This window comes from Apteryx rowi, unplaced genomic scaffold (assembly GCF_003343035.1).
Source record: "Apteryx rowi isolate R43461 unplaced genomic scaffold, aptRow1 scaffold_315, whole genome shotgun sequence".
NCBI classification, from domain to species: Eukaryota; Metazoa; Chordata; class Aves; order Apterygiformes; family Apterygidae; genus Apteryx; species Apteryx rowi.
In genome coordinates this window covers 380938-408188 of record NW_020449586.1, presented here as the reverse complement: position 1 = coordinate 408188, position 27251 = coordinate 380938, and the positions used below count along the sequence as shown (strand labels likewise).

General features: G+C 39.6%; 1 protein-coding gene across 5 annotated transcripts in view; it reads right to left on the bottom strand.

Annotated features, from left to right (window-relative positions):
- Nucleotides 1-279: 279 nt before the first annotated feature.
- ZNF638 (zinc finger protein 638) overlaps nucleotides 280-27251 on the bottom strand; it is a 46167-nt gene continuing 19195 nt past the window's right edge. The window contains exons 13-25 of one of the 5 annotated variants that reach the window (XM_026070613.1): nucleotides 26654-26706; nucleotides 24813-24944; nucleotides 24538-24666; nucleotides 24002-24043; nucleotides 21688-21828; nucleotides 19934-20059; nucleotides 15897-15946; nucleotides 10181-11612; nucleotides 9495-9560; nucleotides 4731-5916; nucleotides 2505-2597; nucleotides 1561-1679; nucleotides 280-593 (exon numbers count right to left, since the gene is read on the bottom strand). In XM_026070613.1, coding sequence (XP_025926398.1) covers nucleotides 534-593; nucleotides 1561-1679; nucleotides 2505-2597; nucleotides 4731-5916; nucleotides 9495-9560; nucleotides 10181-11612; nucleotides 15897-15946; nucleotides 19934-20059; nucleotides 21688-21828; nucleotides 24002-24043; nucleotides 24538-24666; nucleotides 24813-24944; nucleotides 26654-26706 — 3629 coding nt within the window. In that variant the 3' untranslated portion in view covers nucleotides 280-533. Of the gene's footprint in view, nucleotides 594-1560; nucleotides 1680-2504; nucleotides 2633-3683; nucleotides 3899-4730; nucleotides 5917-9494; nucleotides 9561-10180; nucleotides 11613-15896; nucleotides 15947-19933; nucleotides 20060-21687; nucleotides 21829-24001; nucleotides 24044-24537; nucleotides 24667-24812; nucleotides 24945-26653; nucleotides 26707-27251 lie in introns of those variants that run through there. The other 4 variants (XM_026070610.1, XM_026070615.1, XM_026070612.1 and 1 more) reach the window with 4 other exon arrangements.

The window sequence follows — 27251 nt, the reverse complement described above, 5'->3', positions numbered from 1 at the left end:
ACTTGACCATGAATGACTCCAGAAGCCATGGGGGAAAGATAGTGACAGACAGCTTAACAGGGCCTGACTACGCTTCCACTGAAATCCTTACCACGATGGTCACTGATTTCAGTGCAGCAAGACGAACTGAACTGCTGGAACATATGCAGCATGTGAAACTTCATCTGCTGAGCTCTGTAAAGCAGCACCAGAGATAGATCTCTGGAATAAATTCCATAATAGCCTCTATGGGGACCTACAGAGTCAACAAAACACAATAAATCACACCAAACACAATCGCCTGGTGTTAACTATACAGTTAAGAACATTTATTTCATGTCAACACTTGTAAAAGAAGTCTCTTCCAAGTCAGATGATTTGATATACAAATCGAAGCCACCATATGTTTTTTTTAGTCTGCCTATACTGAGCTCAAATTTATACAGCATGAATGCTTGCTTCTGAAACAAAATTACAAATTAAATCATAACAAAATACACAAAATTGACTGGACCCTAAATTTAATTTACTGAAAGAATTCTTCTTTCCTCTGATCACCTTGAACTTCGCTCTTCCCCATCGTTATCCTCTTCCTTTTGCTTGGCCATGAATTTCTGTAGAAATAAGTGTTTTAAGAAGTCTTATTGGGTAGTCAATGAAAAGATACTATTATATCATTCCTCATGGCATGATATGACCATGTTTTGAAGGTGCAATGCGTGCAGGTTTCATAAAAGCATCACTCAAAAGGCAGCCAACTCCTGATAATGGCAATGTGTGTTCTACACCAAAAAGAAAAAACTCAACAGTTTTGCTCACAAACCGACTCTCTCTCACACACACAATCACCACACGATGATTACTGATTACGCCAAAGCTCCCAAGTGGAATTTTGACTGAGCATAAGCCAAAACATTAGGAATCAGAAGTTCACATGATGCTGAATTCCTGTCTCTGGTCATCAGATAAAAATTACTAATTCAGTATTCACCACAGGTTGTGCGTTCACTCCATCCGGCACACGAAAGCCTACATCAATAAATACCTTCATAGTTTTCTCCTCTTTACACGCACACCAGCACCTCCCCACAGGAAGGAGCTGCCTATTCCCCCCAGCTCGATACGTGCTACATCCGTGTTTGCCAGAGGCACCAGCAATATGAACCGATGAGGGATGGGAGGCTTTGGACCACAAACAGCCTGACACTTTGGTTATTTGATATCTGTGACATATTTCAGTCAGTTTGCAGCTTCAGTAAGCCACAAAATTTGACAAAATTAGGCTTTCAGACACATCACTTGGTATTTTTTGAAATCTTTTTTTTTTTTTTTTTTTTAAACAGAGAAAAGAATGACTATTCCCATGCCTTCCTAGGTAAGGAAGACTTTATGTAGATGATGAACTTGACTAATTCAAGGAGTTAAAAATGTGTGTTTCAATTTAAGGCTAACAGCCCTGAACTATTAAAATAAGCTCCATTAGCCACCAGAAAATTATTAGCAGTCAATAAAGCAAAAAWTTTTTGAAACTACATGCTTCCCTCCATCCTCCCCGTGTGTTTGGAGATGCTTCAGCGTTACCTCCATATTTTGCTGATGAAGCGGTGTCTTGCAGTGATTTTTCACAGACATTTCATCTGCATAGAACAGAGAACAGATCTGACAGAAAAAGCCAGGCTTTGGAACAAGGAAATCTAAATCTGAAAGAGACAGCATGCGACATGCCATTAACRAAATGCAATTAAACACACACACACACACACCAGATCCAATCAGCCAAATTTGTACACTTTGTTAATCCTGGAGGGAAATTAGTTACTTTTTTTTTCAGTATTCTGGAAGTTAGGCTTCTAATCTAAGTTGGTCACCTGCCTTACTTCCAAAAAACAGAGAAGGGGATGCGCTTTTCTTTAGCCAGAACAAATGACATTCTGGATCTGAAATCCACTGCAACTATCTTAGTGTCTTTTTGCCTTAAACCATTTTTGCATATAATTCATTTGCCAGGTTTAATCTCTGTCCTACAGTGGGTCATATGAGCATGTTCTATCACAGAGAATCTTACACAAACATCAGGCGAGGTTCCATATTTCCTAGCAACTTCTCTTACAATTCAAAGATTATCAACAGTTTTATATAAAAGTATATTGGGTGAGCATCTTGGGATATATATTTTTAAAAWGAAGTAAGCGGTTTCCTAATTTCTATACACTGAGACAAAGTTGGTAACAAAACTTGTACGGGGTTTAGAATAATAAGTAGATATTATACTATATTGTGCTAATTACAAAATAGCCTATTTTTAATTAAATTTTAGGAAAAATTAACTTTTAACTCTGCTGCTATTAAGCCAGCGATAAGAACATATGTTAAACACGGATTTGTAAGGGTCAAGATAAAAATATGGATTACACACCATGACTTTTAAGTTAAATGTGGTTGTATGAGACATTTTTAAACAGAACAGACAACTGTCTTTAACAAGAACAGCAAGGAGTGTTTGGGGTGAGCTTTTTTGTTTTTACCTTTTGGAGTACTCTGTGTCTTTGATGCATCTGAAGGATCCGTTTTCTTTCGCTTAGACTCAGGTTCTTTATCTCCTGATCCAAGCTGATCTACTGGAGGCCATAAACGCATGTTAAAACAAAGATTTCTACTTGTTTATAGGTATTCTGTACACAGCTTGAATGGTTAATTACTACTCGAAACAACCACCATCTGTATGACCCCCACCGTTTTCTACACTGTTTGGTTTGGTCTTTCCAAACAGTGATTTTCAGAAATTTCTGACATCAATCCACCAGACAAAAGTTTTAATTAAMACACAGGTGTTGGAGTGAGTCACTCCAAAAGCATTCCTGACAACATGGCATTTGTTCCAGAAGTACCAGCACTGCTCTGAGCTGCTTTCCTCTGGAGTCCTCATCAATGACTTCATATCAACTTTGTGATTATGATCACAAAAATCTGAGCTTCTTCATAAAAAGAGCTACCAAGCTTGCTTGAATTCATCCAGCTCCAGGTCCAAGAGCAGTATTTCAACTTAAACCTAACAGAAAATAAATTCTTGCTTTCAAAAACGCCAGCAATGGCATCACAGCATTTAGCAAGTTGTTCCACCAATGAAATAACCTCACTGTTAAAAGTCAAAAATGTGCATCTTCTTTCCACGATGACCTGTCAGCTTTCTGCTGTTAGATAGAGCTACATTTGTATGATAGATTGAAGAGGCTTTTATTATCAAATTCCACTTCCCTGTTAAGATAATTAGATTGATGACTTCAGAGAAAACTGAAAAGTTGAAAAGGGGGAAAAAATCCTCCAAGTAAATCAACTCTCTCAAATGATTTTGGTTTACTAAAATCCAAGCATAACACAAAATAAGCTACCTAGCACCAGCTTGAACGAGGCACACTCGCCAACCAGCCTCATGTCAGCTCAAGAGCACGGCTTCATTACAGAACTAAGCAAAGTCAGAGTACATGACTGGATTAACCAGCTCTAAGGCAATATCAAAACTATCACTTTAAGGTTTTTCTGGAGACAAGGAATTTGACAGTCTCCTTTGCTATAAGATAAGTAATGTAGTTTTGCTGGGGGAAGGAGCTGTTTGGTTTTTAGACTACCAGAACAGTTCAGCTGGAAGCTGAAGAGTCACACACACACACACACACACCCCCAAAAAAGTTTCCTTCTAATCCTATGTTTAAATAAGCTCAATATCAATATCTCCTGAACGAGGTTAATAAAGTAAATCCTTTTGCCTTAATGATGAAAGTCAGGGAGCTGTCAAAGAAACACAACAGACAGTATCGGTCTCTTACCTCTCCTAGATTTTTCAGCAGATTGTGAGAATATCTCACTGCCTCAGGCAACAGATGAGGACTCACACCAGGAGACTCAGCTTTGGTATGGGGTCCTTTAAAAGCCAGACTGACTGTCATCACCTGAACTCTTAGTTTGAGGCAATCAAGGAACCATTTCCTATTTTACTCTTGGAATCAGATGTTAAGCCGTCCCCTAATAGGTTTTTACCTGCTTTAACTTCCCTTCCCCGTTTTCTTGCTCTGCTTCTCAAATCCCCGAAGAACTAGTTCTTTCCTAGGTCTACCTCTTTTGCTTGAGATTTTTACTACACAGAACAACTAAGTTCATTTATTTATTGTGCATCCAAATTTATTTATTCTAATTTGTGACTACCATTTAAATTAAAAATCGAAGTGTTTGACAAATTTGAGAGGTTAGTTTATAGAAACTAAAGTTTAAATACTCTCAGACAGACTTCTGTGGCTTCTGCAACTCCCCTCCAAGTGCACTGCTCAGCTTGCTTCTTTGCTGTGCAATGAGAGCAAGATGGGAGAAAAACTTTTCCAAAACGTTAGAACAAGAAGGGCTGTGTGTGAGTACTTCACTACCTCATCATGYATAGACTTCACCCAACTTTTGGCCAAGCCTTTTTTGTGTGCAGGTTGTAGATACACCTCCCCCTACTYGGAGCTGTATTAGACCTGTCTTAACCCTTTCTCAATTCCATACTGCAGATATTTTTCTACATTTTTTCTCTAGATCCAGCTTGGAGGCTGCTGCCTCTTTGCATCTGTCTCTCTCATTTGACACATTTGTTTTTAATAAAGTTTTCTCCAACTTCGGCCAACATAAACACTGAAAGAACATTTTTCAAACAACGCGTTGCTTATTTTTACATCAAAAGAAAGATGAACTCTAACGCTCATTAATAAAACAGATCCTACCTCCAGGCTGCTGTTTGCTGGTGGTCTCTGTTTCTTTTGTAGTATCTCTTTCATGAACTTTGTCGAAAATTTCATGTTTTTCAGTTTCCTCTTTATCTGCTACAGGGATCTCTTTGTCCATTTCCTGCCCACCTGCTGCAAGTATCTTATTTTCTATCTCCCCCCTGGAGGCTACAAAAGATTCCTTTCCTTTTGACTTTGAGATTGCAATAATTTCTTCTTCTGGACTCATATCTCCTAGAATTTCCATTTCTTCTGGTCCTGCAACAGCAACAATATCTTCCTCTTCCGTTCCTGCAATGGCAGCAATATCTTCCTCTTCTGGTCCTGCAACAGCAACAATATCTTCTTCATCTTCATCCTCATTCAGATTTTTCCCCATGAAAGTGTTTTCTTCTTCCTCATCCTCCTCTCCAACTTCATCTACTGTAACAAAGTTTAGTTCCTCTTTTAGACGATTGAAATCAGCCAGAAAATCATCTTCGTCTTCGTTGACTTCATCTAAAGTCACTAGAGGGGTATCTTCGTTGTCCTCCTGTATTTCATCTACTGTCACTAAAGCACTGGGATCATCAGGCACCTGAGAGGAAACAAAGTCTCCAGAATCCTCTGCAGTCACTTTATCATCTTCCTTTTGTTTCACTGCATCCTCAATATTTAAATCCGTAGGCTCATTCAAAGGCAGCTCTTCCACTTCCCCTATCTCATCTACAGTTACTAAGGGTTCTGCTTTCAAATCTTGCTCCTCAAAAACTGACCTAGGGACGTCTTTATGAAAACTAAGGTCTTCCTGTTCAGATATCTCATCCAAAGTAACAAGTGACCGCGGATCCTTTACTGCTTCTGATATAAGTTCTTCCTCTTCAATTACTTCATCCACTACAACCAGGCCCTGTGGATCAGTTAGTGCGTCTAAATTCGCAACTCCCATTAGCTGTGCGGTCATGTCCTCCTCTTCTCCAATTTCATCCAAAGTGACAAAAGATAGTTCACTTTCAGCAATGCGTGCTATGGAGCTTTTCCCTTTCCTTCTTTTAGAGCTAGGCTCAGAAGAGTTATTTTTAGCACCATCTTTTCTCTTCCCCCTCGGCGGATTTCTACGGGTTTTAACGGGAGACTCAATTTCCTCTATTACTTCATCCACAGTAACAAACTCATCCAGATTAAATGGAAAAAGTTCTTCTTCCTACAAAATGTAAAAATATGAATTTAACAAAGTCCACCCAACGACACAAGCACCCCCAGCCTCGGGGGGCCTAATGAAAACTATCTACAAACTGAAATTGACTGAAGGGAAAAAATCCAGATAGACTTTAGGATAGGAAAAATAAAATAAAAAAGTCAGGCCTTCAATCTCATGTGCAACATTTTTCAGTATCAGCATTTGYGTTAAGTAAGCAGACAGAATTCAGAAACTCAGAGCATTTTTCAAAAACACAGTTGAATGAATAGACAAAAATGTATGGTTTTATTAAAAACTGGGCCAACTATCTGAATACTCATGTATATTTTTTACATACACTTGCAGGAAGACTAGTGAAAATCTGAATACCTCAAGAGTATCCTTGGAAAACATTATTATCTTCTTGCCGTATCTCATACCTCTTCCCTAAGTATATGCTGTTGGCCACTGTTACAAAATAGGATACTACATTAGATGGTTAGATCCAGTAAAATCAATCTCATACAAGCTTCTACACATCAGTAGCTAAGTAATTTTCTGACCACAGTTAAGTTCTCTGTATTTATGAGTCCTGTATTTACTTTTCTTTCACAAACTTGTCTTTTACTTTTTGGAAATTAATTTTCAATGGCTACAAATTTTTAGCCTTATGATTTTATCCTCCTACATCCTCACACCTCCCTAGGACACCCTTCTTCCCAAGCCTTTTCTTTTCCTGACTGAAGAATCCTTATCTGTTTAGTCATTCTTCACTCAGGAGCTATTCTGTATCCCTTTAGGATGGTTTCTATGCGAATCATTCTACACTTACCTACGTTTAAGGTCCACTTGCCTTTATCATCCAGTTACCACTAAGCATCATYAGATCTTTCTGCAGTTCCTCATAGTTTTACTACCTTAAATAACTTACTATCATCTTACAAGTCACCTCACTATTTATCCCTTTTCCAGATTAATCATATATTTAACGACAAAGGCACAGAGTCCCCTCGTGACCTTTCTTCACTGCTCATGAATTCCAAGCCTGTGTTTCCTATCAGATAGCCAAGCATTTATTTTGAGGACTTTCTTTATTATCCTAGGACAGCTTTGCTTCTTTAAAAGCCTTTGGGGAGAGACTTCATAGGAATTTTTCTGGAAATTTGTATCAATCAGGTCCCTCTTGCCCACAGAGTTGCTGGTTTCTTCAAAAAGCTCCCAACAGTTTCCCTTTATAAAAGTCATGCTGGTACCAATACACCCCATTCATCCACATGCCCACTAGTTCTGTTAGGTAAAAGTTTCTACTCACTTGTCCAGCATGAACATCAGATTTACTGGTTTCTATTTCTCCTGCTTCCAGCAGACTTTGAAAAAGCTGGCCTGCTTAGCCACCACCCAGTTCTTTGACAGCAAGGCAGGCCACACCATTTAGTTCAGTTATTTCACTCTTAAAATTGMCACTCATGGGAAGTTGTGTCCTGACAACTATTTATTGTTTTACCTTGCTTATTTGTTTTCAATCTCTCGACTAACAATTCAGTTTCAGAAAGGTTCTCTGATGGCCCTACACCAGATCCTAGGGAAGGGTTCTCAATACTGGAACATCTCTAAGTTCCTCTATAGTGAACATGGGAAAAAAAATCATTTTGTTCTTTCTGTTAAGGTCTGACTAGCCCTACAGGTTCTCCAGCAGACCTGCTGCCCCTCCTGTGCAGCTGTATTTTACAAGATGGGGCCAGGAGTCTGAAGGAAACCAGCTTTTTGGGGAATGCCTTACTGTATTTTTATGTTGAAGACGACAGAGTCTGAGCCCTTCTATTCCTCCTCCCGTTGAGACCATATCTTACTGAAGGATGTCTTATATCTAAAACTCCTCCTACCCTACAGTTAAGCACATGCCAGCTTCCGTGGCCCATGCTATTTGTTCTAGGTCCACTGGAAAGAAGACAGTAGCAATTTAATGCCATACGCAGCTGAGAACATCTGGAGGAAGAGGGATGGAGGTTGAATTTAATTAACACAAATTATTTTTAGCTTATTTCRGTAAACAGTAGTCAAATGTTGGGAATAGATCATAACATTTTGTTCATTGTAAAATGGCTATGCTGTTATAATCAGAATGGTAGGACAAGGTGGGTAAGGTGTGTACCTGAAGTCTATTAATAAACTAACATTAGACAGTAATATGCATATAAAAATCCATTCCACAGCCCCAAATTATGTATTCAATCTGTTCAATAAATGATTCTGAAAATTTTTTTGAACTATTCCATCCTGCTAAAGAGTCTTGTGTGTCTAACACAAGAAAGTTGAAAAACAAAAAGAAAAAAAACACACTTGCTCGCAAAGAGTTTTAAGGCCAAGGCAAGATGAACTTTGTCAGAGAATAAGACTGTGCACTTAAAAAGCACAAAAAGCAATCCCACAGCACAAAAATTAATCTGAAATTCAAAGGCCACATGCCTTCTCTTTCTTTTATTTTTTATAAGCTAATAAATACTGGGAAGAATATGTGCCTCAACGTACATTCTGATGGAGAAGGTTCAGGAATATTTAATGTAAGGTGGACACAGCATAATATCCATGAAAAAAAAGTGAGAAAACATATGGTTACATTTTAACTTCTATCAAATGTTACTGTATTCTTTCTTCCACAGAAGGGAGAACCCAGATCTTGGTGCTTATGAGCTGTGCAACAGCGAAGAATAAAGCTGTAAGGGACAACTGACATTCCAAAACTTTTTTCAAATGGTGCAGAGTTTACTCTCAGGGATTAACATCAGCACATCTGCAACATGAGATCCGAAGGCTTTATRTATTATCACTGTTACCATCAACTTCACAAATACACTATGTTGGTGATGCTAGAAGTCTACATGGATTGATAGAAGAATCCAAGTTGTCAACTCTAGCTCAGGAAGCCCTTTTTCACTACTGACCTGGGGGGATCTTTGATTTGATGTTGTAATGCTACTTCTACAAACTCATCAGTATGGATTTTTATTACCTTCTTTCTGCTTTGCTTCCCCAAAACCCAAGCTACTGCAGAGAAAGAGGTCACGAATGTAGGCCTTCTCCTTTCATCTTCCTTTCAAAAAGCAGGCTCTTTAGCGCCTGAAACTATAGGTTCCCAAGCTCTTATTCAATCTAGTGGTGCACCAAAAATGTACAGTAATCCTTGTTTTGCAGAACAACTCACTGGAAATAACCTTGTACGGAAGGGGCATGGTGGATGGAGAGGTTCTGACTACCTTCTGTTACACAAAGTTGTTTATAAAGAGCTAGAAGACTTTCCTTCCTTTTCTCACAAGTGTGGTGATGAATAAAGATCAGTTGGCAACTGGGGATCCAGTAAATTAATTCTCTCCTTTCTCAAATAGATGATATCTAAGACCCGAAAAGCCTCCTTTTAACGCTCATGTTCCTGAAGGGAGTTTCTCTTCCAAATTACTTGGCTTTACAGCGGTTTTGCCAGTACTCTGTAACAACTAGTAACATTAAAATTCCTTGGGAAGAATGCTAAAGCTTCTTTACACACACAAACACACAGTCTTCRAAGACAACCTGTATTTTAAGTTCAGTTATAGTTAGATCCTTACCTCTTTTTGTTTCGCACTGCTGCTAGTGCTGCTTTTTGAAGTTCTAGTACTTCCACCAACAGAAGCCTGCAAAATTAGACAAAAGTTCACATGAAACTAGTTAAGCCAACTAACCTGTCCACAAGCAAAAAAAGCAGCAATTTCTTCCCTTAATGAACTTTACTAAATTGTCCAGATTGCTGCTTCTGATCACATGCTTGACAAACACCAAACTAAGCCAATCATCAGTGGTAAAGTCCAGGCATACAGTCTCTAGCAACAAGTCACAGGTAATACCTTGCTCAATAACCTCTCCTCTTTTCAGTARCCAGCGTCTGTGCGGGACTTGACAAAGCAAGTATCAGCTCACAGAAGGACAGAAAGCTTATCATTTCCCATTCACAACTAAACCAAGAACATAAAGTTACGACACTCAGTACAGACTCGCTTCAAAAATACCTTCCTGCAATTTTATCCAAGTAGCATTTTCAAACCAGTTACACACTTGAGCTGCACACAATGCATCTAAAAGCAACTGGTTGCCTGCTCTCTCACTATTCCAACTTGTCTGTTGGCCCACACCAGCTCAGCGATTTATGGAAAAGGGAAGGGGAATGTAATCTTATTGTCCCATACTCAAAATCTGAGAGAAGCATCAAGTTAGTTACTGATCAGCCACACTGAACCGGCCTTCCTGCCCGCCTCACCTTGTTGCTGCTGTTGTCTTTCTTCATGCTGGATGATCTACTCTCTCTGTCTTGAGATTGTTTTGAACTAGCCCTAGATTCCACTCTTGAGTCCTTCTCTTGCTGAGATGAATTCCTCCCATTGCCTCCCTTTTCATCAACAGTAGCACTTCTGTTCACTTTAGATTTGCCGCTATCTGACAGACTTGATCTGCAGCCACCAGGTCTTGGATGACCCACCTCTTTTGATGCAATTTTCTTCTCCACAGCTGCTTGGCTTCGGGTCTCAGGTTTTGAGGAAGCTTTCTGCTCCTCTCCCTTATATAGGGAAGTCTCATTTCTCTGTATTGGAACCCTTGTCTTTGATATATCAGGAAGAGACACCACTGCCTTTAGAATTGTTTTACTAACAGAGGCAGATTCCTTGACAGATAAAGATGAGTTTAACGGAACTGCTTTGCGGGTTTCATCAATTTTTGCTTGTTCTGTTCCTTTATTTTGATGTGTTTTGATTAAACTTCCCTCAATGCTTTCATTCATGTTTTTTTCAGCATTTTCAACACCTGCCCCAACCTTGGCCACAGATTTTTCAAGTTTCTCCTCTGCCTCTGTCCCAGTCTTGGTCAAAGGCTTTTCAGGTTTCTCCTCTGCAGCTGTTCCAACTTTGAGCACAGATTCTTCCGATTTCATCTCTATGTCGGCTCCAGCTATGTCCAGTTTCTTCTCCATGGTTGTCCCAATTTTAAGTACAAGTTTCTTCTCTATTATTATCCCACTCTGAGTCACAGGCATTTCAGTTTCAGTTCTCGCAGCATCAGAAACAGGGTTTTTTTCTGGAGCGTCCAACTTGTTGTTTTGTTGAGTGTCAACAGATGACATCATCTCCGCAGAGGCTGCATCAGAATCAGGGGGCACTGCTTCAGAAACAGCCCCTGTTGTTTCCCCTGCTGCTGGGTTCACAGCAGAATCTGACTGCACACCTTCCAGCCTGCCCGCATCAGCTAATTCTTCTGATGGTTCAATGGCAGGAGCAGACAATTCTTCTGCTTTCACTCTCATTTCCTTCTCTGGTGCAGATACAACAGCAGATGCAAACGACTCTGATCCAATATTATCTTTAACTGCCTCTTCTTTCTGAACATTGGAAGGAGGCAATTGCATCTCTTCTGACTTCACTTCAGATATTTCAGTATCAGCTGGTTTGATAGATGCAACAGTAACTTCTACTCCAACTTCCGCTTTCCCCACAGATGTTTCTGGCAGTCTTGCAGCAGACTCCCTTACTGCTCTTTCAAGATGGGACTCAGAGGGCTCTATCTGCAATGCTGACATCTCGACTTTGACATTAGAGATGGAAATGGGTTCTTTCTTTGTCACACTAGGCTCTACTGGAGGATTAGCAGCTGCTGTTTGCACCACTCCTGATCCCTCTGGATATTTTTTCAAGTCAGAGCTAAATGTATTTAAAAAAAACAGAAGAAATCAAACTATGTTGAGAATTCTATAGTTACCAGTAACCTCTTGACGCCAATGGTGGGGGATTTCCTGATGCATTAGTGCTTAGCATTTGGAAATCTAGCCTATCAGTGTTAAAATGGTTAAAAATATTGAGGCGAATAGCTGATTAGTATTATGCTTTTGTTTAATCCACCTCAGTACTGCAAGACTCATACTTCAAATCACATTACTTGTAGTTAGAGCTCTCTCAAGGTAGTACTCACTATAGAGGTGCCCTGTGACCTCGAAGCTGATACGAACTCTTAAAATTTAGATCCCCTGATGCACAGCAAGCTGTGAGAGCACATACACAGAGACAGTAAAGGCTCGGTCTTCCTGTACATAGCTTTGTCACATCTGAAGACAGTAGACTCTGTAGTCACTAACCTAGAGAACTCTTCCAGTAGTTAGGAGTCTGAAGTTTGTTCATTTTTTTGGGTTGGTTTGGGGGACGGGGGATACTGCTTTGTTTTTAAATCATACCAATCTCGCACAGTAGCAGGGAACACAATACACACACAGAAGCTCCTTTTGGCCAGGTAGTTTTCACTGTTTCACTATTCTTACTGTCAGCTCCCAAGATAACAAAGCCCAAGATGACAATGCAGAGGATAGTACTTTTCAGAGAACTTCGGTTACAGTCAAGTGCATTATTCTTCTCTGAAAGAAAGAATCCTCCATAGATGCTCTTGGGAAACTTCAAAATTTGAGATGTCTATGCCCCCTTTCCCACAAGGCTCAAGAAAATGAGCATCCTAGTACCACGTGCATGTCAAGATGGAAAGGTGCTGAAATACCAATTCTGACAATCTAGCTAAGTGTCGAAACAAACACAGAAGCAGCAGACAAATACAATTAATCAGTGGTTATGCACAATGGAGCAGACTGTACTATGGTTTCTCAGAACTGGGTGTATGCATAAAGAGTGCACATTTGTACAAATCCTCATGAAAATAAAAAAGATAAGAAAATATTGCCATTTTGGCAATACTCCTGGCATGTTGTCATCAAGAAAATGGAAGGCTAGATCAAATGGAACTCAGCGCTGGAGAAAATACCAAGTCTTGAAGCAGCCAGATGTGAGAGTTAGTAAGACAAAGACACAATACATGAAGTCAACAAAGATGAAAACAGGCAAACTCGGTTAAAATCTGTGCTCTGCAAGCACAAAAACACCAGTAATCTTGAAGGTTTCCTCCAGACCCGATGGCTTTTTCATCTGCTGTTACAAAATGTGAGAGGAGAAAGAAGAAGGGATATGAATTCTGCTTCAAAATCTGTTACAATACCAATTTAATATTGGCACAGTCGCAGTATGTCATGACTATGCATCAGATCAATATTTGCAGCAAAATATGAGGGTATCCATACTGCAGTCCTCCCTTGGCAAAGTGGCAGTCTCACAGCATTTCAAGATTTGACAGCAAACGTATCCAGGAGCAATGGATTGTGCGTGCTCCATGCAAAGCCTCTCAAAATTCTGGGAATTCCTCTCAGAGCCTGAAACTGTTCAATTCACAGTAACTGAAATCTTATGAAAGAAGAACAACCTCACTCGCTCATTCAAACATCATGTTTTTTCCTCTAAAAGTCTTCTGAGACCTAAAATCAATTTAAACTTGCTACATCCACATATTTTGAGGGTAAGTGCGTCTCATGAGCGTTTGAGCAGTCAGGGCTGATCTGCTTTTTATGCAACAGCATCAATCTACTCAATCACAAGAAAGATATTTTGACGTTGATTTAAAAAAAGACATTGCTTGTATTCCAAAAGCAGAAGCCATTTCAATTTATTTTCACTTCTATTTCAACATACCACAGACCGAGAGGTTCATGTTCCATGTGTCTGTGTAGCAAAATATTACCTGGATAACTCAGAGCACAAAGCCCTAAAAGGCAGCTCTGAAAGCCTAGGTTTGCCAATGATACATGGAAAGCTTAATCAAATAAAGGCTCTAATGCCTTGCTAAACTGTACCCAGCTTAGCCTCTTTTTATATACTTTCTACACGGAATGGAAAAATGACAGTGAACACTGGAACCACACACTAATTGCATCTTCAATGGCACACACTGAGTAGCATAAATACACATGTATTATCATCTACACAATTCAAATGAGATATTAGTCTCTGGATCCTTAGGACTATATGCCTCCTTTCATGCCAACACAAAGTTTTCGTGGTCTCCAAAAATGTAAAACACACACATCTGATAGATTCGAGCTGGACTACAAAGTAATGAAGGACAGCTCTGCAGAGGAGGCAGGAATGGGCAGAGATAAAGATAAGCGAGCATGACGAAGCGTCAAGGTGCTTAAAATACTGGTGCAAGGACCTGAAAGATCTGTTAGGCATTGGAAAAGAAATAGCACACAGATCTACAAGACAGATTTCCTGTACAGAAGTTAGCATAAAGGGGTGAAAACAAGTACCTGATGCTCAGTTTCTGCAACCATGTCATTGCATTAGCAGCCATATTCAGTCATTACTACCTGAGTTAGCAAGGGACAAGACTTTGAGTTTCAGTTCTAGAAATGCCAGTATAGAGAACAGAGGCTGTGTCATAACAGAGACAATACTTATTTTTTACACATTAGCTCAGAATTAAAAAGAAATGGTAGGACAGCCTTTGAGTCTTAACGGGGCAAAGAAAAGTTTCAGCTATTTTTGCTGGGAAAAAAGCAACTGAACAAAAAGCAACTAAAAACACATCAGCACCCTTGAAAAGAAGAGAGGTATTCACATAAACACTTCGGTCTCCTCAGTCGCGAGGTTAGATGACCGCCTGCTCGGTTTGGACAACAAGCAAGCTTCGAGAAGCATTTCAAACCTTGTTCCAAGTCACCTCATCGCCCCGGCAATCGAGAGGGCAGAGCCTTCTGCTCCCCACGTTCTGCCAGTCCGATCCTCCCCAGCAAGACGTGACACGGGCTCCCCATGTATAATGGTATTTAAGATATTTTCTGCTTCTTATAAAATGTAACTCAAAAAATAATTGGTCAGGTCACAAAGGCTTACAAGGAGGTGACAGTTGCCTCAAAGAAAATCTGTATATCGTTATTTGTACGGAAAAATTTCAGTTTTCCCATTCGTTCACCAGCCACAGCAGTACGCTGAGCAGAAGCTGGGATTCAGGTAAGAGTCATTGGTTTTATTTGAACTATAATTGCTATCTAAAGCCCACCAGTCTGGAATCAAAAAGGTTACCTGCACACTTAGGCATGTGCGATTCAGAGTAAATTTAGAACTTAAAATGCTTCCAAAATTGACCAGGGCCTGAGCAGAACTGAATCAAATAAGTGTGTCTAACTTTATTTTTGAAAGAAACCAGTTTCGAAAATACATTAACAGTCCAAGACAGCATAATGACATTACTTTAAACTGAAATTCAGGACCACTATTAGACATCCCCCCCCCCCTTTTTTTGGGGGGTGGGGGGGGGGCAAAATTTATCTGCAAATACGAATTCAAGTCACAGAAGATGCTTCAAGTTGTGTTTGATAACAAGAACTATCGTGACAATCTATCCTCTTATTAAAGGATTTCCAGAACGTAATCAAGACTAGAACCAACAAATAGTTACTCCACAATTAGAAATTTCACTACAAGCAAAGTGTCTGTAAAGCAATTTTTCATGGAACACATCAAAATCGTCATTTCCCTTTTCTAGGTTCTGATGTTAYGGTAAAGTCTAAACATTTGTTTAAATCAATTTAGGCAGCTGCATCACAGCATTAAGCTAATGTTACTAACTTAAACAAGGAAGTTTCCCTTTATTTTAGCATTTGGGAACAGACACTATAGTGCCAGGTGCTCTGACAGAGGGAAGTGCTGCAAGATGAAATAAAGTAATCACCTCCTGGTTAAATACAACAAAATAACTTCTTACCAAACACGTATATCCAAACATACCTTCCAGGACCTGTGGCAAAATCCTGGCCGTAATCATTAAAACAATACCTCAATGAACTACACAAAACAGAATTTCACCCCATTTTTCCACGTTCTTTTAAGCCCCCGATTTCTAGGCAAACACAAACATCTAAACACTAGATGTCCTTCACACACAGAACACACAAAAGACTGAAAGAATTAACAGTATGCAACAGTAAATACATCTCGCAGCAGGTCTTTTGGCATGCATGCACTGCTTAGGGGGATGAGTCAGCAACCTGCTTCATCTTGGACAGACATTCCACGAACACAATATAGGTAAACTGAAATATCCGAAAGGCATACCTTCCTTTGCTTGGTTCCTCCTTTTTCACTTCTTTTTTCACAACTTCAGCCTGAAAGGTATAAATCAGTGTTCAATATCTAGGGTTTCTAGAAGCAGCAGCAGAGAACCTGCATCTCTGACCCTAATTAACACCACCATGAGCCCAAACTTTGGCGTACACAACTTGAGATCAGTTGACAGCAAACTCTTCTCAGCTGCTCAGCACAGAGCATGCATTTTGTAAGATGACAAATAGAGATTTTACTAGAATTTTACTGCGCAGAATGTGTGGCATACCACCATAGCTTAGCTCATCRCATCTTCAAGGCTGCAACGTTGCCGAGCAGAATTAGTTTTTGGTCAGTGTTTTTGGAGGAGGGAGGGTTAAACAAACACATCTTCTCCCAGACAGCACCTTCTCTCATACACTGGGGAGGAGGTTAACGGCTGCAGAGCTCAGAGCCAACCACAGTTATCTTGGCAGGTGAGTATTATATAGAAGATAACAGTGGCACACCTTTTTTCAAGGCAAATTGCATTCAAAGTCAAGCAAGTATTACACATCTGTGTCTAGCCTTGGGCTTTCCTCTATTCCTTAAAACCTGCTGATGTAGCATTCATTTCCTAGAGGATGAGCAAGCCTCCTTATGGTCAGTTATATAGAATAAACTTAATTTTAAATAAAAGAATGTCTTCTGAAAAGAAAAAGACAAGCACTAAGCACCCAAGCTCCGTAGCTATCACAGTCAGTAGCGCACGTCCAAGCAATCACAAACACTTTGAAAACCCAGTGCTGAAATCCGCTTCTGAAGGTATTCTACCATCTAATTTGAAGACTGTCACTCTTGCAAAGAACTTTCAGGTAAAATCAATACATGTAGAATTCACTTTACTGCTTTTCTTTAAGCAAATAATTCCAAAGTCTTCAGTTTTCCCCTTCCTGAAAGTATATTCCAGTAATATTAAGTGCCTAAAGCCATTTGAACACGTCATAGGGGAGTGATGCTTGGACAATTACAAACAGTTTTTTCCCCTTCGGACTACCTGCAGAAGGTAAGAAAGGCTTCTAAAGAAAACAGCTTATGGTAAACGGAGCTACACGCTTAATGTTCCTGTGGTACCCAGGCGTAAAATTCAGATTCTGGTCTAGAAAGAAGGGCAATACACACAGAGGGAAGCGACTCAGAATGCCATGAAGAACAACGGAAGGAAAAACTCTGCTTTCTCTCATGGAGGGACCAGCTCAGAAATTTTTCACCTGTATCTGAGACGGAGAGGAAATAAAAACTCAGGAGCATATTTCCAAAACACAGGGGGGTTTTTTGTTTGTTTTTTTAACATTTGTGCAAAAACTGTGGCAGTCTTATTGACAACGGTTAGAGTTATACGGGTTGCAGCCATACGGTACAATTCTATGCTCCCAGCTCCCCGCCCTCCTAACCATGAAACGAGTGTGAACCGGGGTACCCCCCCCAAGGCGTGCCTTCCTTATCACAACAGCATCAAATGATGGAATTCCATCAATTCCACATCYGTAAGCATTGTTAAAGATGTATTTTAAAGACTGCATAATCAGAATTCAGACATTAGTCGTGAAATTACAAAACCAAAACTTGAATGTGATTAAGCAAGCGCTTACATTATTGCTGCTACCGTTCTACCGGCATCAGTTGCTGCTATAGGGCTGGAAAACTTTTCTAAATTAGTCGAGCACTCTGTATCACCCAAATTGTCCAGCTGGAAAAAAAATACTATTTTGAAATCAGAGTGCTGAATGCCATTCTTTGTTGGCACTGAACTCTGTTCTGATGAAACATTTATAGTAACAAAGGCACGTTATTCTGTTGCTACACACAATATAGGGAACAGCTATAGAAAGCGGATTTGAATCACCCAGTGCTCCCACAATTCATCCTTAAAGGACATTCCTTAGCGTAAGTACTTTAGTGAATGATATTTTGTTTATTTTTCAGCGCTAAGTGGGCTTATTACTTACATATTCTATGCGTGAGAAAGAGCTCATAAACCTGAAGATTTGGTTACTTTCTCCAGCTACACAAGTTAGTCTACTAAAAACTGCATCCCTAGTCTCATCTAACATTCAGAATTGTATTTCACATTCTTTAAAATTATCCAAAGTTTGCTATATAAAACAAAATACAAAATAAAGTGAGGCAGAAGAGTGCAATTCATCCCAGACAGAGATTCAGCATCATGCAGCAGGGKAAAGGAGAGAGGAAAAACTCCTCGGACAACTAATCCAGTCCGTTGAGTCAATCAGCGCTGATGAAAGAACACACTACACCTAATTTCAGYGAGCAGCGTTTCACCTGGAACGGGACCCCGTCTCTCCCTGGGACCCCGCGCCAGCAGTCCGCAGGGACACACGCAGGCCAGCCCTACCCTCCCCTTCCGTACTGACAACACCGCAGCAACCAGCTCCTTGGAGAGCGGCACCGCTCACAAGAAAAGTTAAGCCGGTCCTCTGAACCAAGCGCGTTGAAAGCATTTATTTCCATTGTTGTTATACTGAATCTACGCTTTTAGAAACTTTAACTTTTAGAAACCTTAACGCACTTCTAATGAAGAAACGATGCCCTTTAGCCATGGACTAAGGCCCAGGACTGGAGGCTAAGAGCTGCGAAGGCGACCTGATCGCAGAACCTATCCAAACACCATTTCAAGGAATCGCACTTACAGCAAGGTAAAGAACTGCCTGGTTTTACAGAGACCAAAATCTACACTCACACAGTAACCACTGCTCAGCTTGGAAAGGGCACTCCAAATCCTCCAGAAAGATGTCTGTGCACCCAAAATCGCACCTGGTTGCCTACCATCTTATGTCCTAGACCATCATAGGTGCCACTCCAAACCCGCTGCAGGAAAGCCATACCAAAAACCGACATCTAAAATCTCTGTTGACACACAACGTCTTTAAAAATGTGAACCCTGAACACCATACAGCCACCTACCGATCTTTGGAAATAGAGATGCTTTTCAAGAAAGCAGAAGAAATTGCCAATGGGATAGAGAAAAAGCTATAATACAAGCCAGTGATGAGCAGACAACTTGTTCTTAAAAAAATCTGGAAATTCATTGGGATACTTGATGAGAAGATTACTGACACCTTTGTCAGCACAGTAAGCCTAAGTACACACCTAAATAATTCTTTTTTCCCCTGTTGAAATAATAAACTGATGCCTTTGCTACTATTAGGCACCTGAAGTTAAGCTTTTCCTAGGTGTTAATAAAAAAAAAGGAAAAAAAACCAAGATGCCGTTCCCCTGCAGGCACATCCTCTTGTCTCAACAGTATCTCAAAGTCATCCCACTGAAAAGGGATAGGAACACACAGGGAAAGACGACTCCAAGGATGGAATTCACATGGATCAGCACAAAAAAACCCCACCTTTCTCTATCTCACAAGCACAGAATTTGTTTTTTAAAAAAAAAAAAAAAAAAAAAGAACACTGTTCCGAATCTTGACAGAAACTGCTGAAAATCAGTTCATGTTGAACAGGCTAGTCTGTCCCTATTCTCTGTTTTGTATCAGCTGAAAAGAGCAAACATAGCTAGGACTCAGAGGGAGAAAAAAGCCAACCAGTATCCTCCTGCAATAAACATAGTTTGGAAGAAGTGATGAAGAGTCAATCCCTGGACAGACACACGATAAAATTCTTCTGTTGAGACAGGATACGAGAAGGAAGCTGAAAAAACGAGAACGCGTGGGGCAGGGCGTCATGCAGAACTAGTAAAATAAAAGCCCTCATGTTTGCATGCAGAGTCAACAGCGCTTTATCTCCATGTTCTGAGAGCTGTCTGGATACACGTTCTCCATCTGGAAGCTACAAAGCTGTTAGCAACGTGGCTTTTCACACTCACATTCCTCAATTAGAGCTCTTTATATATCCAATCCAACATACACTAATAAACTCTTTTCTCACTGGTGTTTCGCTGTTGCAGTTTGCCGTTCCTTCAGTAAATCGCCAACTACTCTTTATGGAAAGGTTTTTCTATTCCATAAAAATAATATGTTTTTGAAAAAGAAGGAATCTTACCTCAGCAGACTCTCCACTGGGTGACAGCGTACAGGTCAACGTATGTTCACCCATATTATACGGATACTGTTTCAGGAAGCAGTACATCGATTTAGCTGACCTGGGACTATCCAGCTGTAGAATCGCCTAAAAGAAAAAAAAGCACAAACTTCAAAAAACTATTACTCCTGTCTCATTTCTGTACTTCAGAACAAATTTGATAATTTAAGTTGGAAGAGCATGTGATAGCTAGTATTTCTGAAGCGTTTCAACATCTTCATTTTAAATCAGCTATAAGTAGCATTTTTGATCGAATCACACAYGTTCTGGAGATGGAAACCAGCGGACTCTCCTCTTTCTGAGAGGCTGAAGGAAGAAATCGCTCCCGTTTGGAATCGTCTTTAGAACTAAATTAGGAACTGCATTACGAAACAGCAGAGCCTTGAGCTCCCCTCCCCACATACATCCAATCTTGTGGATCCCAACACGTTCAGCTTTGATTCTGCTGTAACCCAGTACAGCCCAGAGGGCTCCTCATCGCCTGGGGGGGGGGGGGGGGGGGGGGGGGGCCAGGGAAAGTGCAGCCCACGAAAAGAATGAGAAAATTACAATGCCCAGCAAGAAAACAGTAAAATGAACTACATAAAAAAAGTTTATCTGCTATACTAAAAACAATCTCTCCCTTCTTTACCTCTTAGTTATCAGGCACAACAGGACAAAAGAGTTTCAGCTGGAAATCTTAAAGGTGACTGCTATTAAAGCTGTGTTTTAAAGATGGTATTATTTTTCTTTTTCTCTCTCTTTTTTTTAAGCAAGCCTTATATAAATACGCTGCCATCCCCCCCCCTTTTTTTAAACCTCACTGTCCCTTCAGGCTTCACTTCGACTCTGGCTATTGAGATCAGATGAGAAAGCTGTTCCATCAAATATTTTCTATCACAAAGTGCTGATTCAATGGAATTAGAGCATTCGTGGTTCAATTCAACAGAATTAGTCAAAAGCCTGGAAATTYGCCTGAGAGGTTTTTCTGACTACCGAGTTCTCTCTTCAGCCAGCATTTTATGGCATTTGAAAATCTAATAAAAGCTGTAGTTTCACAACAAGAAATACTATCTTCTTGTTACAGGCATCTTCACCTGTTTCATAGTTTATTAGAAGCTGGACACTTAAAATATCCCACRTAATTGCAGTAGAATTGCTTTATAATGATTAAAGATATATAAATAAACAGTGCATTTTTGTTTTAGAAATTAGATTTTAATTCAGTGTTAAGTGCAGAAAAAGCAACACTGAAAATCAAAATTTCAAAATCAATTTGTTTTGAAAGTCAAGTCAAAATTGCTGTGATTATTTTTTGTTGGACACTTCAAAATATATGACGTTTTCACTTCTCATTTCAAAACGGATTTTTTCCCCAACTTTCCCACAGAATAGGGATTTGTTTTCCCCCCCACACTTCTTCCTCTAATGTGAAAGATTAACAATTTTTCCTGCCATTTTGGGAAGCTTTACTTTCAGAGCCTGGCAAACTGTTCCGCTATTATTCAGGATAGACAACAGCCTAAAGTAGTTTTTTCCCCTTCCCCACTGCCCCCAACAAATAGGATAAACTATTTTCTTGGTGAGGGTGGGCGGAAAGAAGGCCTATATTCAAGTCAGAAACTCTGATTTCTCATTAGCCGAACATTTTTGGTACCGGGAGATGAAAACCCAACTTTTTTTTTTTTTTTTTTAAAACATGGTGCTTCACACAGTAGAAAAGAATCATGATTTACCTTGTTCTTGTTCTTCAACACCACATAATGATCCACTTTCCCAAATCGCAGTCCCACACAAACTACTTCAAGTTCTCTGTATCCATCATCTGGCAAGTTCCCAAGATGCACAAATTTATTATGTATCTTTTCAGTATTTACCTAAATAAAAGTAACAAAAAAAGCTTGCTTTGTGTTAACTTTATTACATATTTTATTAACAACTACTGGGCTATATTAGAAACAAAGTCTCATAGAAAGCCTCTGTATCACTTAGATCTCACCCAAAGAGAAAGCAGATTCACATACATCAGATATTCACATTTTCAGATTCACACCAGATTTTCCAGTCTCCTCTCCACACAGTCCATCAAAAGAAACAGCTATACTTCCCAGTAAAGAATATAAAACTTAAAAGGATCAAATTGAGTGCTTTATTTCAAATTATCAATTTTTAAAATTAACTAATAAAATTTAAGAAACGCTGCAAAATATAGCTGAAGTTTAAATAAAATCTGCTATTTTGAAAGGCAGGTACAATCTAGTCAGACCATAAATCAGTCAAGGCACAGAAACCTATTTGAAAGATTCCGGTCCTGTTTTTTAAGTTGGAGTTTGGTTTACATGATCAGTTTGCAATGACAGTAAGATCCTTGGTCAAACATAATCTTTTTGTGTGTCAATTTACATAGAGCTTTATAGGAATCCCCTGGGGAGATTACGAACATTCCTTCCATCAAGTTAAAATTTGAATTTATTATGACTATGAGATGCTATGAAGATTTAATCAGCTATTTGTTGTCCAAACCTAAAAAAGCAACGGCAGCTGAACAGCTCCAAACCAATTGCCCAGGCGGTGAAACTTCCCCGATGACCTGAATCTCCCGGGGTGAAAGTTCTCCTCCGCGAGGAGGAGCGGTACCTCGACGCCAAGGTGGTACGCTGGTAAGCTCCTTGCAAGGGAGCCTCCGCTGTAGGACAAGGACATTCAACTCAAACTGGTGGAGTTTTCCATACTGGTGAAGGTTCCTGTATCTCCACCACGGTGGGGAACATGCTAACAAGGAGACCAGCAAGTCTTCTCTTACCAGGAAGGTCTCTGGTGCAGAATGCAAGAAGGAGCAAACAGGAAGCGGAAAGCGAACATCAGGAACGTAATGCCGGCRGCACTACACGCTGAGCCCTAACAACAAATACTTTGTGCAGTATTGMAGGGAAAGGCCCTGGAGCCCAGAGTCAAGAGGTACTATCAGCCTTGTGAAATCTCAAACAAGTCTCAACTTTAAGGACCTAAAAACTGGTTGGATTTTGGAAACAGAACCATCCTCACCCTCAACAAGGAAGAGTTTTTTTCCTCTTGACAAGTTTGATATGATTTTCTTATGTTATCCACCATTTTACCAGGAGTGGAAAAGAAATATTTCACCACACCCAAAGCCTAAGGATAAGGCAGCAGGAGTGTTGATGGCAAGAACTGAGATGTTTGTTACTGCCAAACAGTAATCACAAGGATAAAGCAGATATCCCCTCAAACCTTTGCAGTTGAAAATTCAAGCCTTTCAGGGTTTCCTGAAAAATGATTTATTGATGACAGGGCTCTTTGCAATACGCTTTTTAGCCAAAAACAATTAGCGTCTGATACTACTGTTCTTAAACTCACTGTTGTGAAGTTCTTGGGCCAACTTTTTAAGCCCAGGGACACATTCTGACCCAAAGACTGAACCTGTATTAAGAATATCTTGAAGGTAAAGCTAAAAATATTTTTCACAGAAGAAAGATGGAAAAGCTATTCTTTCCTTAATCTCTACCTAGCTACGCCACATAAAAATGTACTGTAAGGCAAATTCCAGCTTGCATTTAGAAAAGCTGTGAAGGAAGGAGAGACAATAATGGAGCCACACTAGACTGAAGAAAGTGCACAGGCAGAGACCAAAAAATCTGTCTAAAAACATACGGAAAAAGCAGGTAGCATTATTGCAAAATGTATAGGCAAACACTGCATATTCTCCAGGCTACACTGGTTCAAAGCTCACTGCTAAAGTATAAAAACTTGAAACGGACCCATGGCAGAAGGAGAGGCTCTCAAAGGACTCCTACTAAGTGTTTAATCCCTTGCACTTCATGCACCATGGGGCTAGATTAAGTGGACATTTGCTCCTCCTATTCCTTGTTCGTTCTCACATGAAAACATATATAAGCATCTAATTAAAGAGCAAGCTTAGATAACAATTCTGTTAGCTACTATTTCAATTCCAGTAAGASGGATGGTAATTTCAACTTTAATTAATGTACTTTGATAGCATTCAAAGGAAAAACTAGATTGCCAGCAACTTACCTTAGGGTCGGAATCTTTGATGATAGCAGTAAATATTGCTTCCTAAAAAAACAAAACAAACCCAAAAAGGTTAGATTTGAATTGAACTGTAAAATATAGCTCCACCAGCAGCAGCTAACTGGGAGTCACAGACTTCATACGAGGAACGAAAACTTTTTAGTTTCTGCTTTATTAACAAAATCAGCAGCATCAGCACTTCTGACATGTGCTATTGTGGTAAGACCAGCCTCTCTCCCCCAAAAAGAATGTTTGCGATCGATGTCCTGAAAGGAGAGAAACTACACGAGTCAGACACTGTGACACGCTCAGGGCATAAAGGATGGGTTCAGTAGCAAACAATTCATAGCCTCAGACAGCAGGCCCAAAAAGATATTTAACAGAATCTGTATTCAATAAGACACACTATCRGAAAGAAAGTATAAAATAAACTGTGCATAAAAGTCAGCTTAAAGATAAAATCTTGCTCTGTATTTACATTTTATTACATATCTTGAAATTTCAATACTTCCCCCTCCCCCCCTTTATTTTAAGCTTACCTCATCTTTGATAGTCTTATACTGAGGAACCATGTTGATGCAGAGCTGATTTCCATCCAGTGACATTGGAAAGCAGGTATAAAATTTAACCATGGAATCTGCAGATTTTCTGCTTATTTCTAGATATGCCTTTAAAAATAAAGAAAGCAAAAGTAGCTGTAAGAAATTTGAGTTTTAGCAAAACAATCTCAAAACAACACCTGCTGCATTACATTATCGCATCCACATTTGCTGCTCCTCTAAATAGAAACATTACTGAATACTAATCAAAATACCTTTTTATGAGATGATAAAATTAACACATCTCTCAGTCCTCCAAATGGCTTTGCTAGGTTGGAAACTTCCTCAACAGAATATCCTTTTTCAGGCAAGTTTGAAATAAGAACCACACATGTATCATCAAGTTCCTGTAAATGAAYGAAAGTAAATATTATTGTCAACTCTAAATCAAAACTGCTGTATTACTAAAGAGAGCATTTATTATTACCATGTAAAACCACCTTTAAACTGCATGAAGGCTGAATTACTAGCACTTGCTTAAAAACACATAATTATACATGTAATTACCCCAAAACCAAGGATTATCTAAACCTTTTAGGATACAGTAGCAGAAAGTGCTACACAATTTTTGTTTTTACTCCACTCTCTAATGATGTCATGTAACAACCTTAATTACTGTTTAATTGAGGATGTAATTCTAGGTTAAACTAATTCTGCACACACCTGCGGTTCTCCCTCGCTCTCTCATCAAAAATCCAAACCAAACCAAAACCCTTTATAATTATGCCACAGATTTATATCTCTGATATGCCCACATGTCAAATGCTGCAGGTCTGTACTGTGCAAATATTGCACCTCAAGAGAACGTAACAGAACTAGGAGAAATCCAGAGCACAGCAACGCAGATGATCAGAGACCAAAGCAGTTTTGGTGTAAGGAAAGAGTGCGTAAACTCTGAGCAGGGTGGGGGGGAGCCTGAAGCACAAYATGGTGGAGGTCTATCAACTCACAAACAGCAAGGAAAAATTACAGAATGAAGTATTCTCTGTTTCTCACAAGAACTAGAAAGCACTGAATGAAACCAACAGGTAGCAGATTCAAATCAAAGGCAGCACTTTTTCAGAACACCAACACAGAAACTCATTGCAATATGTCATTCAAAAAAGTATCTGATCACTACACAAGGATCACCAGAAACTATACTGACGTGTCAAGGGGAAAGTTAGGGGAAAAGACAGCTGTACTTTTAATGCTGTAGCTTCTCTCCAGTTACATACTGTGCTGAAAAAAAAAAAACAGTAAGCACCAAAGTTTGGTGATGAAACCTATCTTCATACACGACAAAACTATTACATTCCTAATTTATTATGAGCTAGAACCTTCATTATGGAACCAAAAAGCAAACACATAAATTGGTAAGTGTTGACAGCATGTTCTGAACAGCTGGGACTGTTTAGCCTGGAGAAGACCAAGGAGGGATCTTATCAACACATCTGAACATCTGGAGGAAGGATGTAAAGAGGATGGGGCCGGACTTCTCAGTGGTGCCCAGCGAYAGGACAAGAGGCAACAGGCACAAACCGAAACACAGGAAATTCTGTCTGAATCTCAAAAATGGTTTTTTTTTGTTGTTTTTTTTTTTTTACTGTGAGGGTGACTGAGCACTGGAACAGGTTGCCCAGAGAGGTTGTGGAGTCTCCATCCTTGGAGCTATTCAAAAGCTGTCTGGACATGGTCCTGGGCTGCTCTAGGTGACCCTGCTTGAGCAGGGGGGTTGGACYAGATGATCTCCAGAGGTCCCTTCCAACCTCAACCATTCTGTGATTCTGCGAAATCGAAGCAAAAATCCCCTGGGAGAAAATCTCCACCATGAAACAGACACCAGAATAAAAAGACCATGGTGTAATACACATTGGAGAGACCACTGTACTTAAGACCAAAAGTATGAAAGCACAATTTAAGTTTGTATACTTGCCTCTCTCCCGTACCACGTGCGTTCCAGACAAAGGTTTTTGTTTTTAATTACATTGTCATTAACATCTATCCATATACTCTTAACTAAATTCACACCAAATTTGTACTTAAAACATCCAGATTCAAGTAGCTTTAGACTGACCTTGCTAACTGATTCCATTGATTCTTCACTCTTTGTAGCCACTACAGTAGTTTCTTAAAAAAAAAAAAAGGGGGGGAGGTTAATTTAGCAGATTTCTTTAAATACTGCAGAAACTTTAAAACTTCTACATTATCCATATGTTTTAATCACCATTGTCACTAAGAAAATTGAAATATTCCATCATTTCACTTACAGCAACAAATACATCRGTGAGACACATGGAATGTTACGTAAATGCATTCAGAGTGTTTTTTAGCAGGAAAAAAAAAATCAATTAAAATCGCTCAATTAATATTTGAACACTTCACTGACATTAAGGCTATAGCAGTTGAATGATTACAACCACAAGACTTTCTAGTAGRCATATTAAGACTTGGTAGGTGCCCAGCATGTGCACACTTGCTCTATATCCTTCTTTTTCCTGGGACAAGTCCACAGAGGTATATTGGAGGCACAGAAAAACATGGAGAGCAGCAAACAGGAAAACACCAGACAGGCAAGCACAGCTAAGYGTATCACTTCTACTGTAAAATGCTTCTATCTACCTATAACTGTTCAGCAACTATGACCTAGTGGAGACACAGCAAGGACAAACTAC